This window comes from Athene noctua, chromosome 5, assembly GCF_965140245.1.
Source record: "Athene noctua chromosome 5, bAthNoc1.hap1.1, whole genome shotgun sequence".
NCBI classification, from domain to species: domain Eukaryota; kingdom Metazoa; phylum Chordata; class Aves; order Strigiformes; family Strigidae; genus Athene; species Athene noctua.
This window is the reverse complement of record NC_134041.1, coordinates 12578951-12594512: the sequence shown is the minus strand read 5'-3', so window position 1 is coordinate 12594512 and position 15562 is coordinate 12578951. Positions and strand designations below refer to the sequence as shown.

Here is a 15562-nt window from a genome sequence, read left to right as displayed (position 1 = left end):
CAGTGCCGCCTGGGATGGCCCCTGGCACAGAGGGCTCCCCCCATGGCCATTGCTACTGCTGCCTCCCCAGCCATACATAGCTGAGCCCGGCTGCTCCTAGAGCCATGATAAAATCTGGAACGCAACAAATCCTGCCATAGGAGTGCTGCGGACACAACTTCTAGGTCCTGGTGATCCCAGCCAGTTCGGTTCTGCTATTTCAGTAGAGACTCGTACCCTGTGCCTAGTGCAACACAGGAGCCTCGGCCTGGAGCAGGGGCACCCGGGAGTTCATCAGGTGCTTTCCTCTGGATGCAGTCAAGCTTGCCTTTGGTGGTGGCACCAACTAGTTGACATTGTGTTGTCCTCGATTTCCACTCACTAAACCTGTCCTACAGCTGATAATCCTGCTGCTTCCTCACACCAGCCACAAGAACAGTATTTACCACTTGTTATTATGGGAATGCAGCTTGTGCAAACTGAGAGCGTTTGTTCCTGGTGCTTTTAAACAAGGAACAGCTTGCCATCTCCTCCGCGCTGCATATGGGGAGCTCCAGAGGTAGTTTCCACTGTCACAATCTCAAATGCTGTCTCCCTTGTGCCTCGCCATGATGTATGCTCTGTTCATCAAATTGCTACAGCTGTCCTATAAACAGGAAAAGCTTCCTAAACATCCCAGTGTTGCACTGTAACCTACAGTGGGTCTTCCCATGTTATGATGCACATTTAAAGTTAATATTTGGAATCAGCTTTGAAAATAATGTGTCCCTTAATACTAGATGCTGTTAGACATTGTATTATGAGTGCAAGGAGGATGGCACTAGCAGTGGAAATATAATTGTATATCTTAAATACCTTCAAAACCACCTCCAGAGCTGCCTTTGTACAGGCTCTTCTGAAGGCTTGACCTCAAAGGGGAGTGTTGGTATCGCCCTCTGATGGCAAAATCGGGGCATAATTCTGTCAAATACATTTTTCTCTTGTGCTCATCTCTGGGCTCATATGTTTCAAAACTATGCAAGGATATTTAACTAGGTTTGGCTACAATCCCGTTTTTGTTTTCATATCAATGGCCCCATCCCTTTGATTCTGAGTATCTTCCCTATCAGTTGATTTGTTTACAAATCTGAGCTGATGTGAAGACGCATCCTTTTTTAACTGAAGGAGATCAAGGTATTAAGCCATCAATTTAAAGCCATCAGTTCCTAACCAGTGACGGCAACACCCCTTGACTTGTGCAGCATAAGCAAAAATCCTGTGGAACAGTTGTGTTCACCTCTCACATCGACACTGACATCATGAATCTGCTCATCAGCTAAACCAAAATGTATTCTGATGGCAAACAGCCCGCCCAGCTCTGCTCGCTGCCTCTGCAGATTCTAAAACTGCAAGGTTTCAGGATGAAATTTGTCTGCCTCCAGACAGATCAGGGCGCTGGACTCGGGCTTCTGTGTGTCTGTTGTGGTACAGTGCACCGGGGCCAGCGTGGCCTGGTGCTGTGCGGTAGCTGACTTGTCTGAAGACCACTGATTGGGAGGACAGGATTCAGATCTTCTCTGAGATAAATATGATGCTTTGAGGTACCTTAAGCCTTAAGGGGATGAATTTTGGGGCTGGATGTGGCTGAATTTATTCCCTGTTTAGATGGCAGCACATGGGAAAATGGCAGCCAAGAGCTGTCTGGCTCCAGCTTCCCTCACCACCGGATTAGGGCGGTCTGCCTCTATCCATGTGAATTGTCTGTCGTCCTCTTCACCCTGTTGTCTGAACTTTCCCACTTTCCTCAATTCTTACGGACTGAGCAGCACGGAAGCGGTCCTTCCTTCCCCTCCTCCCAGGCTATAGATGGTCATTGTGTGTTTATGTTGCAGTCCCGGGGAAGCCCACCATGATGATTAGCACGACAGCCATGAACACAGCCCTCATCCAGTGGCACCCACCCAAGGAGATGGTAGGGGAGCTGCTGGGTTACCGGCTGCAGTACAGACGTCTTGATGAGGAAAAGATGAACACGATAGACTTCGGGAAGAGAGACCATCACTACACTGTGACCAACCTGCACAAGGGGGCCACGTACCTCTTCAAATTGTCTGCCAAGAACAGAGCTGGCCCAGGAGAGGAGTTTGAGAAGGAGATCACTACTGTGGAAGATGTGCCCAGCGGCTTTCCACAGAACCTGCGCGTGGTGGGTCTCACCACTTCCACCACAGAAGTTGCATGGGATCCCCCAGTCTTGGCAGAAAGAAATGGCAAGATCGTGAACTACACAGTGGTATACAGGGACATAAATAGCCAGCAGGACCTGGTTAACATCACCAAGGACACAAGTATCACTCTGATGAATTTGAAGCCTGATACCACTTACGACATCAAAGTGAGGGCCCGCACCAATAAGGGTGTTGGGCCACTCAGCCCCAGCATCCAGTCCCGGACCATGCCTGTTGAACAAGGTAAGTGCCCCTCTAACAAGCCTTAACAGCAAGCTCGGCCTCCAGGACAGGGACCTTTGCTTCGGTTCATGAGGCTACGCTCCCCTTTGCTCTGACTAATGAGATCAGGTACTGTGTGGCTCCCTAGACTAAAACTAGTTCGGCAAGGGGAGGCTTAACAAAGGTTTCCTTAAAGTTGCCATCTGGGGGGAGAGGGGCACTGGTGTAGCTTAATTGTCTTTGTTGCTCCACAGGCACACTTTGATGTTTTATCTGTACATGAAAGGCTCTTGCTTGAACTGGAGCAGGTGGCTGGGTAGGATCTTCTGCAGATCCAGTATCTGAGCACCACTGTTCTTTGATCATGGCAAAGGGCCAAGAGAGTGTGAGTGGAGGGAGGAGAGAGGAAGGCTACAGTTCAGCCTGCAACTTATATTCTGTGATGCTGAAAAGTATAGTCAAAAGGCAAAACTCCACTGAAGACTGGAGACTTGGTAAACGGCTGCTGCTCTTTTCTCCACATCTCTCACTTATCTGCTGTAGCTGAACTCTTTGACCTCTGCTGCTGAGTTAGACAAAGAGAGACTTGGAGCCGAGCTCCTGCCTGTCTCCCTTCTGACTTGGCCTTACTGTGCTCAAATACCTTGTTTTTCATTTCAGTGTTTGCTAAGAACTTCCGCGTCAATGCCGTCATGAAAACATCTGTGTTGCTGAGCTGGGAAGTGCCTGACTCCTATAAATCTGCAGTGCCTTTTAAGGTAAGGATGGGATGCAGACAACAGGGAGCTCCTCCAGTGGCAGTGAGCAGGACAGTGGAAAGCAGTATCTTGACTTGTCGCATGATGTTTTCAGGCCATCAGACAAGAGACAAGCAGAGCAGGGTCACATTGCTCACTGGCCTGGGATCTTGTGCAGCTCAGATCTCCAAGCCCAAGTTAGGTAGCCGCTCTTGCTTTTGAGCAGCCATGCATGAACCATGATACACAGTGAGCACACTGCTGCTTGCTTTCCCTGCTCTCACTTTCCTTAGGCTAGAAGGTATTGTAGTTTTGTTGATATCTTTCTGTTTTGATCAGTTGTGGAATAACCGGTAAGCACTTAGCTCATGATACCAAAACAGGAGTGAATAATGTTGGCTGAAGCAGACGAACAGGGAATGCCAAGCAGTGAAGGTATGCACTGGGCAGAGGCAGTCAGAGAATGGGGATGTCTCAGGGATCATAATACATATTTCTGGCTTCTCACCATCCAGCTGGAAAACCCATCTTTACCATAGCAACTTTTGCTAAGTACCCACTCCTCCCTTGATATTGCCCCTGAATTACTTGCCTTCCAGCATCCCAAATCACTGATGCTTTTCCCATGAGCAGTTGCAGTGGTGTTCACGCAGTCCCAATCAGTGTTTCACTCCTCCATCAGCTTTCTCAAGTATCTTGTTACCTGGTATGGGGTACCCCCACCGGCTGGGGCCTGCCAGTCATGCTGGCCATTGCAGCTGCATGACAGTGGTTACACAAGCTTGTCCTGATGCCTGACTCAGAGTTGAAGTGTGAAAAGTTACAAACATGATTTGATCGCAAGAGACCAACAGGACAAAGTGGTCTGAAAACCAGCCAGTGAATCAAACTAAGAATGACTCCCTCTGCAATGTGTCCTGTCTCAAACATCCAGATTGCCTTTGTGACTTACTTCAGAGCATCAAGGCAAATGCACCATCTCAAAGAGTGAAGGAAGGCAAGCATCATCACCCTTCCAGAAGGTGTTACAGGTGTGAGCAGCACAAGATGTGTCAGTGCAGAAGGAACTCTCTAGGAATGGCTGCTGCGCTCTTTTCTTCAGTGCAGTTCTGGATGTAGTGTCACCCACCAAGCTGCAGACAACACTGATGACCTGATGTCTTCCTGTTTTTGTCTGTCATCACCAAGGATAATCTTCCACCCGGTCTCAGCAGCTATCTGCTGTCTCTGCTAAGGTGTCTGGGATGGGCATGACTTCTCTTGCTCCTTGCACATGCACCCTTCTGTGCTGTGCCTAAAGAACAAATGCAAGGCCTGCATGAGCTGTGGGGGATCCATGACCAGGGGAGCAAGTCTTGAACTGCATCCACATCAAAGTGTGTGAGCACCTCCCCTTCCTTGTTACTAACTCTCCTTGTTTAAATCCTGAAGCTGAATTACTGTGATCAATAGCAGGCACTTGTTAACATGCAGAGTTTAGCTGAAGCAGACAAGGCTTTTGCGAAGGCCTTGTGGTATTCAAAGCTCTCCCAGATGTAGGGTGCATTAGGATCAGTGTTCAGATATCTGGCCGCAGGGAACTTCACAGAGCCCTGTTACTTTGCACTCTGCTGAAGAACCAGTCTACTTCATCTTGCCTTATTCTTGTGGCACAAAGCCCATGTCTCTGACAGCACAGTGCTAGAAAGGGACAGTGTGACCTTTGGAGCATTACCACCACATAAGGATGGTGGAGCGGTTGGAGGTAGCCAGGAGCCAAGGACGTAATGCTGATGCCTTGTCTCAGCCTCTTAGCTGCAGTTGCTTACACAGACGGTGACTCAGGGTCTGCCCCTGATGCGGGTTAACCCTCAGATGACACAGGAGCAGATGGCATTAGCCACTTGCTAACTGAAGAGCAGTCATGCAAACGAGAGTGTTACAAGGATATTTCTCTAATAGTATCTTCTTTCTGTTAATATTCCCAGACTTTCAGACACGCATGAGTCAAGGCCAGGAGATAAGAGGGTCAGCTCCAGGTCGTTGATTATGCCACTCGAAAGAAATCCTTAACCTTCAGGACTTTGTATTTTTACAAACAAGATTCACCTCTCTCCTCTAATTCAGGCACTTGGGATGCCGAGGCCAGAGCCTAATACTGTAACTAGCATAGCAGATAAATCTCCATGGGAACAATTAGTGTTATCTACACTTGATAAACAGTCTCATGCTAAATCTATGTCCCAAAGGGTGTCATATTCTACTTTAACAGATTTAATTAAAGTAGATATTGTTCTGACAATGAATAGTCAGGCACAGGCAGGACTGGTCCTTTTTTTTTATTGGGGATGAACTGAGGCTTTAGGAATTTTCATTGCTACCAAATCAATAATGAAGGTTTGAGTTCTCTTTGGGGAATTTTCACAGCTTCTTCTGGTCCAGGAGATAAATTCCTTGTAAAATGTTCCCCAGCAGTTGTGGTAGAGCAGAGGCACTATTCCTTTTCTATTCCAGTGCACTTGTAGAAAGCCGTTCTGGAGCTTTCACGGAAAGTTCAAGATAGATACTACCTTTTCCTTGGGGAAACTGCACTTTCCTGAGACACATTCTTCATCTTAAGAGTGGGACAGAGAATATATTGGCCAAAGGCAGCGTCACAAGGTATTCTACAAATGGAGAGAAGGAACAGTACCTTTTAAAAATTATTATGATACAGGTTCGGAAATAACCCCTGAGAATGCTGGGCAATACTTTCTCACAGTGTGTCCTATGGAATGTAGTAATTACTCTTGCGTGCAAAAAAGGCAACCTTGTCTACTTCTCCATCGAGTCATTATCTTTTCCAGTGTTGCACACTGTATGTCTTTTCATCTTTTAGTTGAATACATCCTTTACTGCCTTAAAATCAGGCAGCAGACCTTCAGCAGTGACATTTGGACCCACCTAGCTTTGCAGATCTTCTCTTGTGGGTAAGAGCAGCACAAATGACATTTTACAGCAATCCATGAGCTACTCAGCAATGTTTAGCAGTTCAGAGCCCTTGGGCCAAATTTGCTGCTGACTTAAGTAGTTACCAGTGGGCCATGATGCAGCCTCTAAATAGCATTCCTGCTTGAGCTCCTGGGCATCTTCAGCTGCACACGAATGACTGTTTCTGAGCCCTTATGTTATTGTAAGGTTTGTGTATAGGCCTTAACTTAATGGTGCATAACATTTGAGAAGACAATGTGTTATGGCAGGTAAAGGAATGTAGAACTGCTACAGCAACTGTGAAAAGGGGGAATGACAGAGAATGCTTCAGGAAAGCATTGCAAATGCCAATTTCACTGTCTTTGGATACAAATTTCTGTGCATGGCAGTAAAAATCATCATCTGGTGTCAGGACTGAATCAGAGACTATGTCCTGGCCAGTTCCAGTGCAGAGCAAGCAGGGAAACTCTGAACTGAAGTGCTTGACCATCTCTTCTGCCTCCTCTTGCTCCAGGAGAACAGCTATGTCCCCAGCAGATGCCTCTTGTGCAGGCAGTTGGTGGGTGAGTGTCTTTCCTAGGGCACATGCAGAAGCAGTTGGTGATACCTCTATTAGGGAAGAATTCATAATGAGAAATCTCATCCGGGAGGCAACAGGACTCTCTGTGGGCTTTGCATCCTTCCAGCATGGCTCTTAATGTTGGAAGTTTGGTTTTGTTCAAGTCTGTGTTGGAGCACATGAAGAGAGGTCCCACTGCTCCCCCAGGACTCCCCCTGACTCATCTCATCTGGAATATCTGCTCTCATCCGGAATATCTGGACCTGTGCTATTGCAGTGTCATTGCAAGGGGTGGTGCTGGCACAGACAGCAAAGCTGCTAAGATGACTTGCAGTCTAGCACTCCTGTCTTTGTTGTACTGACTTCTGTGTCAGAACAGAGTGAAACCTGCCAACTAAATATCTGATATTCCATCACTATAAGAAGTGTTTCTTCATTTTACATTTCTCACTCACTTTAGCACCCATCTGATGTACATCTCTTTGGAGAAAGGGATTAAAGCCCAGGAGAATATATCTTAAGAGGAGTAACAGCAGAGAATTATTTCCTCTGACTGTCCTACCTTTGACAGCCTTTCCTGCACATGGGACAGCCAGCAGAGGCTTTGTCCCTGCACACTTTTGTTATTTTAGTACTTGGTACTTATTTTTGCAGTTCATCCCTGAAGATTGAAGCATGTCAACAAACAAGACTGATTGCATCTCTTCTCCACTGCTGGCTCCTCACTGCTGCTCTGTTACCTGTTGGAAGTCTCTTCTCAGCAGCAAAAAAGCTGGGATTCTTTTCCTATCCTGACCTCCATGCAAAGTGACCTGAAGAGGATTTGAAGCATGCTGTGGGTATCGCTGTTTGGATAACAAAAGCAGAGCTGCAAATTCCAGGTCTAGCCTGGTTTCTATGCTCTTCTGTCCTTCAGATCTCTTTCCAGGGCCTTCCTCCTCCTCCCAACTCCAGCACTAAATATGAGAACAGTGCTAATCAGCTGCCCTTGTCCCAGGCTGGCAGCTTTTTGCAGATCTCTGCCACCTTCTAAAAAAGGTGGCTTGGAAGGAAAGTTTGGTCCCTCCCTTGCTGCCTGCGTCAGCCTGAACGGCGGGCTCAGCTGGTGAAAAATCTGGTTTACTTCAAGTAATTTTTCTTCCACAGAGCTGTCTTCTCTTCCTCAAGGCCACTGTTGAAAAAAGCATGTTTTACCGTGTGGTCTCTGCCTTTAACACGCAATAGCTGCCATGGTTTAACATGCTCCAGCTCTGCCATTGCCAGTTTCTGGCATGCTGTGTCTCTGCACCAACTATCAGGAATCCAGCACTCCCCTGCCATGCTGGACGCTCGCCCAGTTGAAGGAATCATGGTGGTTTGTCACAGCTGGGGCACAACCTCTGGTCTCTCCAGTTCTCTACACCCCATTTGTCTCTGTCTCCGGGAATTGTTTTGAGTTTCTGGCTTTGCAGAGGCAGCACCAAGGGTTTTGGGGTACACGTGCCGTTCCATCAGGATTGAGGTTCCCAGGACAGATGGGCTGTTTCGTGCGGCTGATACAGCAGTGCCCGTGGCTGCTGTGCCTTGGGGGAGGGTCCTGCATATCTGCAACACGATGCTGAGAAAATGTCATTAGCTGAGGGGCTGGTGGGCCCAAGGGGGGAAGCTGGGGGTGGGGGGGGGGGGGGCCTGCCCCGGGGCCACCAGTGGCCTGGCCCTGCCCTGCCCAGCAGCCCCTCCCGCAAGCTCGGCAGGAAAAAGCAGTGCCGATCTCCTGCCCACGGCTGCCTTCACCAGCATCTGTTGTCATGGCAACGGGGTGTCACACCTGCAGAGCCGCCGTTTCGGGTACCAGTTTGTGAGCCCTGCACAGGATTTGTCAGATCATTGGTGAGGCGTGTAACCCCACCACCCCCCTCCCTGCGGTCACCTTGCTGGGAGGAGGATGCTCTGCATTAACCGTTCGATCAGGCATCAGCTGGTAGACACAGGAATGACACCAATTTAAAGCAGACGGGATTTTACACCAAAAGCATATTGTGTGTTGTAGCCTCATGAGACAAGAAACAAAGACCCATTCATCTCCACATGAGGGCAAAGCACAGCCATCTGGATTCCTCCCCCCAACTGGTGCTGAAAAGCAGCACATGTGGCACCACCAGCCTCGCCGCTGGCGCCGGCCACCCGGGTTTTGCTGAGATGACCCCCTCTCTGCTCCATCACTGTGAGGCGGAGGGAGCACAGCTCAACCCTCTTCTGAGGGTTGCTCTTCTTTAACTAAAGATTTATGGCTGTTTACAAAGTGCACAGTAGCTGAACCACCTGAGGGAGGGCCCAGAGCCAAATTGTCATCTCTAACGCTGCTATTTTGAGTGTGTTTTCATCAGCAGCTGTTGACTGGATGAGCATGTCCTTTTCCCGTTTCAGATTCTCTACAATAGCCAGAGTGTGGAGGTGGACGGCCACTCGATGAAGAAACTTATAAGTGACCTCCAGCCAGACACAGACTATTCCTTTGTGCTAATGAACCGTGGGAGCAGTGCTGGGGGGCTCCAGCACCTCGTCTCAATCCGCACTGCTCCTGATGTCTTGCAAAGCAAACCCATTGCCACAAACAAGTACATACAGGAAGGAAAATTCACGCTCACCCTTCCCAAAGTCCAGACCACTGTGCCAGTTAGGTATGTGCTGCACCTGGGTGGAGAAGGCAGGGTGGGGGGTTAGAGATGGGGAAAAAGGCAAAGCAAACCTCTGCGACTCTGTGGATTTTGTAACCTGGGAGTGAATTTCCAAGCAGGCTGTGGTACAGAGCCAGGCGTTTACTCGTAACATGGAATCACCCTACTGGCTCGCTCTGAGCAAATATTTATGTGCAATAAAATTAAGACAATTCTCTGACAGTCTGCCCTCGCCCTGGTGGGTATACTCCAGATGCTACCAGTAAAAACACGGTTGAGGATCAGGAGGGACTTTCTCTGACACTGTATAATATCCTTTAAATAAATAATGCCTAAAGCCTCAAGGAGATTAAAAAAGCGAGTTTGTGGAAGTCTTATTCGTTGCTGTGGTATCCTTGTGCTGAAGCACAATTCCCCCAGGGTTCTTTCTACAATCCGATTATATAAATGTCCTTCTCACAGTTCCTACACCACCCTCTGGAGCACAGTCTGTAGATCTTCATTAACCTAATGAGTGCTAACGGGAGTATTCTCTTTTCTGGTGCAGCTGGAAAACCAGCCTCTTCCTTACTGAGCCTTTTTGCTGCTTAGAGGGCAGGGAAAGGAGCAGATCGTCCTTGGGAGGCATATGGCACATGTTGTTCCATGACCTGCCAGAGAGGTGACTTAGGGTGCAGTGCTTATGCTTTCCTTCCTTCCCAGGTGGTACTACATCGTGGTTGTGCCAGCGGATCAGAGCACCAGCAGCCCAACTGCTCGGTGGCGGACACCTGATGAGATGGAGCTGGACCAGGTAGGAGTCTGTAGCAGCTGCTGTGATGGCAGTGGCTCCCAGGTGGGCCAGCACGCTTTGCCCAGGTCTCCTGACAACAGCACGGGTGCAGCGATGTAGGTGCAGGCTGTATATGTCAGAGATAGGGGACCGTGGGACGTGCAGTGCTCACTCGGCCTCTCTTGGTTGGTGACGGTATGTAGGAAGGAGACTGGAGTCAAGCAAGGGAGGAGCCACCTCCCAGAATGTGCCCCTTTAGGAGACCACACTTGAGTGTCTTGGAGCTCTGACCAGGACAGACCCTGTCTCGTGTTGTAGACTCTTTGCAGCCTTTTTCAGCTGAAGCAACCACGATGATTTTGAAAAACAGCTAGGAGAGAAAGGTATTGTTCTGTCAGGAGGGTTTTCCCTCTCTGGATGGGACCTAAGCCTACAGTTTGGATAAAGAGTTCACTCTAGTAGCTAACAAAACCTAGAGAGCTCCCCTCACTTGTTTGTTAAAGGCTTTCAGCTTTCACCCCAAGATGCAGCTTGTTCTGTGCAAGGAATCATCCAACACCAGTAGAGCAGTAGGTGTGCAGGTGTCAGGAGAGTTCCACACAAAGAGGTTTGTGGGCTCTTTCTTCCCCACACACACCACTCCCGCAAAGTAATAAGGAAAAATTCCAAGAAATCACACACAGAAGGGTCCATTAGAGAACAATGTCACAAACTTGAAGCACTCAGAAATTACAAAGTGTTAGAAGCTGTAAGGCAGCCCTTGCTTATCATTAATCTTTAATTACATGACTGCACAGTCTTTTCCATCGGGTCCCAGCTCACGATGTGTATGGGTGGATCTGTTCTCCACATGAAGCACAATTGTGTGATGGAGAACCATCATCTGTAGATTTCCTGCATAATTTCATTGCAGAAGCTGTAAGATGTTACAAGAAATAGAAGACTAAGATGAGAAAGGATGGTTTGGGTTTGAGCTTTAGGTGTCTGAAAGCTATCAAGAGAACTGGTTCCCATTTCTGTTTCACCCAGCCCCCAGCAGATGTTTTAAAACAAAATTTTTATCAGCAGCCACTGTCTTGCATGTTTTAAGTTTTTTTGGAGTGCTCAGTTTGAGATCCTGGAGCCTCATTTGCAAAGCCTAAGCATCCCCAGCTGCAGAGAAAGTCAATAGGAGCTCTGCTGGATACAGTCAGTGCTATAAAACAAATGCTAAGTTTTCTTTAAAAACAAAACAAGCCAATTTCTTTTCAATTTGACATTCAGAATTAGTGGACGTTTTTTACATTAATGTCCCTGCGTCTCAGTTCTCCATCTGTAAAATTAGGATAATCGCTTTCATCTCACCTCATATGGGTGTTTGGAAGATAAGCTCGTTAATGTTTGTGAAGCACTTGTAATGTTATAGTGATCAGCACCATAGAAAAGCCCACGAGGAAATTATTAATTTTGTCTTCAGAGCTGGATTTGAATAGTAAGCAATAAACAAGGCCTCGGGCTGCATAATGCAAAGAAGAAAACAAAATATGGAATAGCTGCTCTTTGATTAAGCACTGTCTGTCCTGTGTATTGAACAAAGCAGCAGAGTTGCAGAAAAGATAGTTTGTGACCAGGCAGTCAAGGATTGGAACACAATGCACATACGTAAGACAGCTGAATTAATTTTGTACAGGCAATATTAATTTTCTAATTTCTCAGGATCTGAACTTTGCAAGCATAGCATTCTTTTGATGCAGTCTTTTGATGCGTGTTACATATCTAAGTGGCAGTGGCATCCAGCAATCTCAATCACAACTGGAGCCCTGTAGTTTCATGCCCATGCACGTACAGCTGTGCTTTCTGCCCCAAAGAGCTCGGCTGCCATTTCAGCCAAGATACAAGAGATGTGTGTAGGGAGCAAACTCCAGAGTCCAAAGACTATCTTTCTGCCTTTTGCCCCTGCAGTTACAAGGATATCTGTGAAACTGAGATTTCTCCACCCCTTCTTTTTAATTTTTTTCTTTTTTTGGTGATACTGCAGTGACAAGCTATAGCTTTCCTAAATTGCTCCAACATGAGTATTCATAAGAGGTCAAGGATGGATTGTTGAGGGCAAAGAGCAGATGCTGCCTTACCCAGCTTTTTCTTCTCAAAGGGAGTGAGCTCAGCTCAGCAGTGTGGCTTGATGTGCACATCACTGTCCCCAGCCCCACTGACGTTCTCTGTCTGCCCTGACAATGTTGCACTGATACATTCGTGTGTGAAATGTATTTCATGCCTCCTTCTTCATTTTAAATTAGAATTTCTGTTCCAAGTCTGATATTCGTTTTTATTCATTAGAAAAACATCTTTAAACATCTGAGAGTCTTTCTTAGCAGTGTAATTGAATTTTTGTGTGTTTATATCCTTTTTCATGAATTTGTGGCTGACTATGAAATTTGCCATTTTTACTCTGAACATCCCATGAAATCTGTTATCATTCTGTGTGATTTACACAAAGCTCTGTCTGCAGCCCAGCAGCAGGTGAAATACCGAGGCACTGACAGAAGGGAAAGACACAGCAAATGTCACTTCTTTCCTATACATCAGCGTCAGCTGTAATTCGCATCCAGTGTCCACAGAGAGTGTGAGTTGCTGTCCAGACCGATACTTGGGCTGTAGAACGTGGCCCCGTTCCCTCACAGCCCATTGGGATGCATTAACTCTGGGTGACAGGCACAGCCAGGCTGTCCCAGCCCGAACACCATGCAGGATCCCAGGGCTCAGAACTCTCCCAGAGCTGAGATCCTTGTAGAGGTGCTTCCAGTGAGGGTCTGCAGACAGGTGCCCCAGCAATGCCTAAATGGATAACGCATCCCTCTGGTTTCTTTGTACTACTATGTCCAAAACAAAGCCAGTATCTTCTCCTCCCTTCCCTTCCACCCTGCTGGGTCCTGCAACCAGTAAGGTAACAGCATAAGGCAGCGTCACGCTGGGCGAAGCAAGTGATGCACCTTGTTTTGTCCCCAGCTGCTGGAGGCCATAAGCCAAGGGAGTCAGAGCAGACGCCAGCGACGCCAAGCAGACAGACTCAAGCCCTACATTGCTGCTCAAGTGGATGTGCTGCCCGAGACCTTCACCCTGGGGGACGAGAAGAACTACAAAGGTTTTTACAACAAGCCTCTGTCTCAAGACCTGAGCTATCGCTGTTTTGTGCTGGCCTCGCTGGAGGATGGAGACACGGTAAGGACTTTCTGCTGGCGGGGGGGCACAGCCTTTCCTAGCAGAGCTGAGATGGGCTCAGTGCAGGCAGGGTGAACAATTACTGCAAGCCAGGATGATGGAGTTTTCTCTGAAGAGAGGAAGGTGAGGCTGCATAGCTGGTCTCAACAAGCAGAGACAGCCGTGGGACTTGATAGATGGTGGTTTTGAAAGGAAATGGCACGTATGTTTGACATAACAGATGAGAGTGGAGGGCAGTGGCAACAACACGTGTTCTACACAATCTCAGTTGTGGCTTGCTGGGCTGTGCCCAGAGCAGAGCTTGACACATGGCTGGGATGGGCTAGGTTTTCATTCTGCTTTGGTTCAAGTAAGTGACTGTGGAAAACAGCCCCTTGAAATCCTGCCTTGCACAGTGGCTGCTGAGGCTCTGAGCAGGGCAGAATGCTCCCCCTGCAAGCCTGCCTTCACAGGCCCTTCTCTGCCCAGGATCTCACTTCCAGATGACGTCTGGAGAAGCAAACCTGCCTCCCATTGCAGTGGGTTGTCAGCACACTTACCTGCTGTGTAGGGATTCTTGCTCCTGTGTCTGTCCTTGCTAGAGGCAAATGGGCTATGCCTTTGTCGGTGGCCTGCTGCCAAACACACGGGGCTGAGCACGTGAAAGGAGAGGGAGTGGCTGATGCAATAAGCAGGGAGCAGCACGGCAAGACCTGTGCATGTGTCCAGCTGTAAGCACGGAGGGCAGGAGCAGTGGTGGCAGCAATAGCAGCAGCCAGTGTGTAAGTAATGGAAATAATAGAGATGCACAGAATATTTTGGTCGGCTTCCAAGCTGTGGCTTCCTTCCTTAGCCTCATTTGCTTGTAATGGCTCATTAGGGCTGGTCAAGTTCTTCATTACTCATCCAGCTCACGTGTTCTTGTGGCAAGATGTGCACACCAGTGAGGGAAAGAGAGTCACAGATTAACAGCAAGGTAAAGCAAAGGCCTCAGGATGTGCTATCCTGGCAATCCCTGTCAAGAAGAGATGACCTTAACTAGTTGATCCCAGACTATCATCATCATCTCCTCCCTAGCATAGATCTGCCACAACCCTCCAGTGAACCACCAGCCAGCAGAGTTATTACACCCTGCTTCTGGAGACCACCTTTCTGCAACCCCTGCTGTGTTGCATCCATTTTCATTTGAAGCATGAGGCACTCTGTCCAGGGCTGTGCACTATCTCCCCCACTCAGCTCCTCTTAAATTGCTTGCTGTGTCTCTAGTGTCAGCAGGCGAGCGTAACACTGCCATTCTTCAAAGGCAGAGGGGAGTGTGCTTGAAACACCATCTCTGAGATCAGGGGCACCCACACCTCGCAGTCTGCCTTTGGAAATGCCACTGAGATAACAGTCCTGATCTCTTCTGCCTCTGTCTTCTCTTGGGAGGAGTCATATCCAAAGCATGTCTGCAAAAATAGGAATCCTTGCTCCTTGCACAAAGCTGTGGAGATGGACACACGTGTTACCTTGCTGCACATATCAATGCACTCCTTCCCCCCTCCCCACCTAATGGAGCTTGACCTTTCTGGGTAGTTACAGGCAGAGCCTTTGTGCCTCCCTCACAGACTAGCCATTTGCCCATAGGAAGGAGAACCCAGGCCTTCTGCCCCATCCTCTCCCCACCGATGTAGCATCTTGTCTCTGCCATGCTCAGACAGAGCTGTTGCTGACTCCCTGCCCTGTTGTTTGAACTGGTCAAGGGGGCATAGGAATGGACTGATGGGTTGCAGTGATCCTGTGCAGATTTTCTCTAGGAACAGAGCTGAATTGGGGGCCAGCAGCTATTTCAGGGTCATTGAAACAGGGTCTTGTAGGACTGAAATGTTTCACAGACAAAGCAGCAACTACCCCCCATGCTCTTCCTCCAGCCAGTGGCGTCTCTGACTGCTGATAAGTCTGAGGAGAGCAGCTAGGATGCTGCACCTGCGCGTGCTGCCAGAAGGATGTCTCAGATAAGAGCATTTTCTGTACTCCACACATGTTTGAAACCAGGCTGGCTGGGATCAAGGGCACCTGCAAGAGGAGATCAAGATGTGCATTTGTGTGACACCAGCACGCTTGATTTTTCCCTTTCTTCCCCTCACATGCACACAGACACGAAGTGAACATTTAAATTTAGACCTTAAAGCAGGCGATTTATGGATCCACAGGCACCTCTGCAGTGACCAAAACTTTCTATGGCGGGAGCAGAGCATTTCCAGCTCCCTAATGCAGTACAGCAGGTGCTGCTCAAAAGCCACAGGCACTGAACTGCTACAGCT

General features: G+C 48.2%; 1 protein-coding gene across 19 annotated transcripts in view; it reads left to right on the top strand.

Moving 5' to 3' along the window:
- PTPRF (protein tyrosine phosphatase receptor type F) overlaps window positions 1-15562 on the top strand; it is a 389874-nt gene that overhangs the window by 337086 nt on the left and 37226 nt on the right. For 14 of the 19 annotated variants that reach the window (XM_074906365.1, XM_074906369.1, XM_074906379.1 and 11 more), the window contains 5 exons: window positions 1851-2429; window positions 3069-3166; window positions 9060-9313; window positions 10013-10103; window positions 13068-13280. In XM_074906365.1, the coding sequence (XP_074762466.1) occupies window positions 1851-2429; window positions 3069-3166; window positions 9060-9313; window positions 10013-10103; window positions 13068-13280 (1235 nt within the window). Of the gene's footprint in view, window positions 1-1850; window positions 2430-2713; window positions 2717-3068; window positions 3167-9059; window positions 9314-10012; window positions 10104-13067; window positions 13281-15562 lie in introns of all 19 variants that reach the window. The other 5 variants (XM_074906384.1, XM_074906383.1, XM_074906381.1 and 2 more) reach the window with 2 other exon arrangements.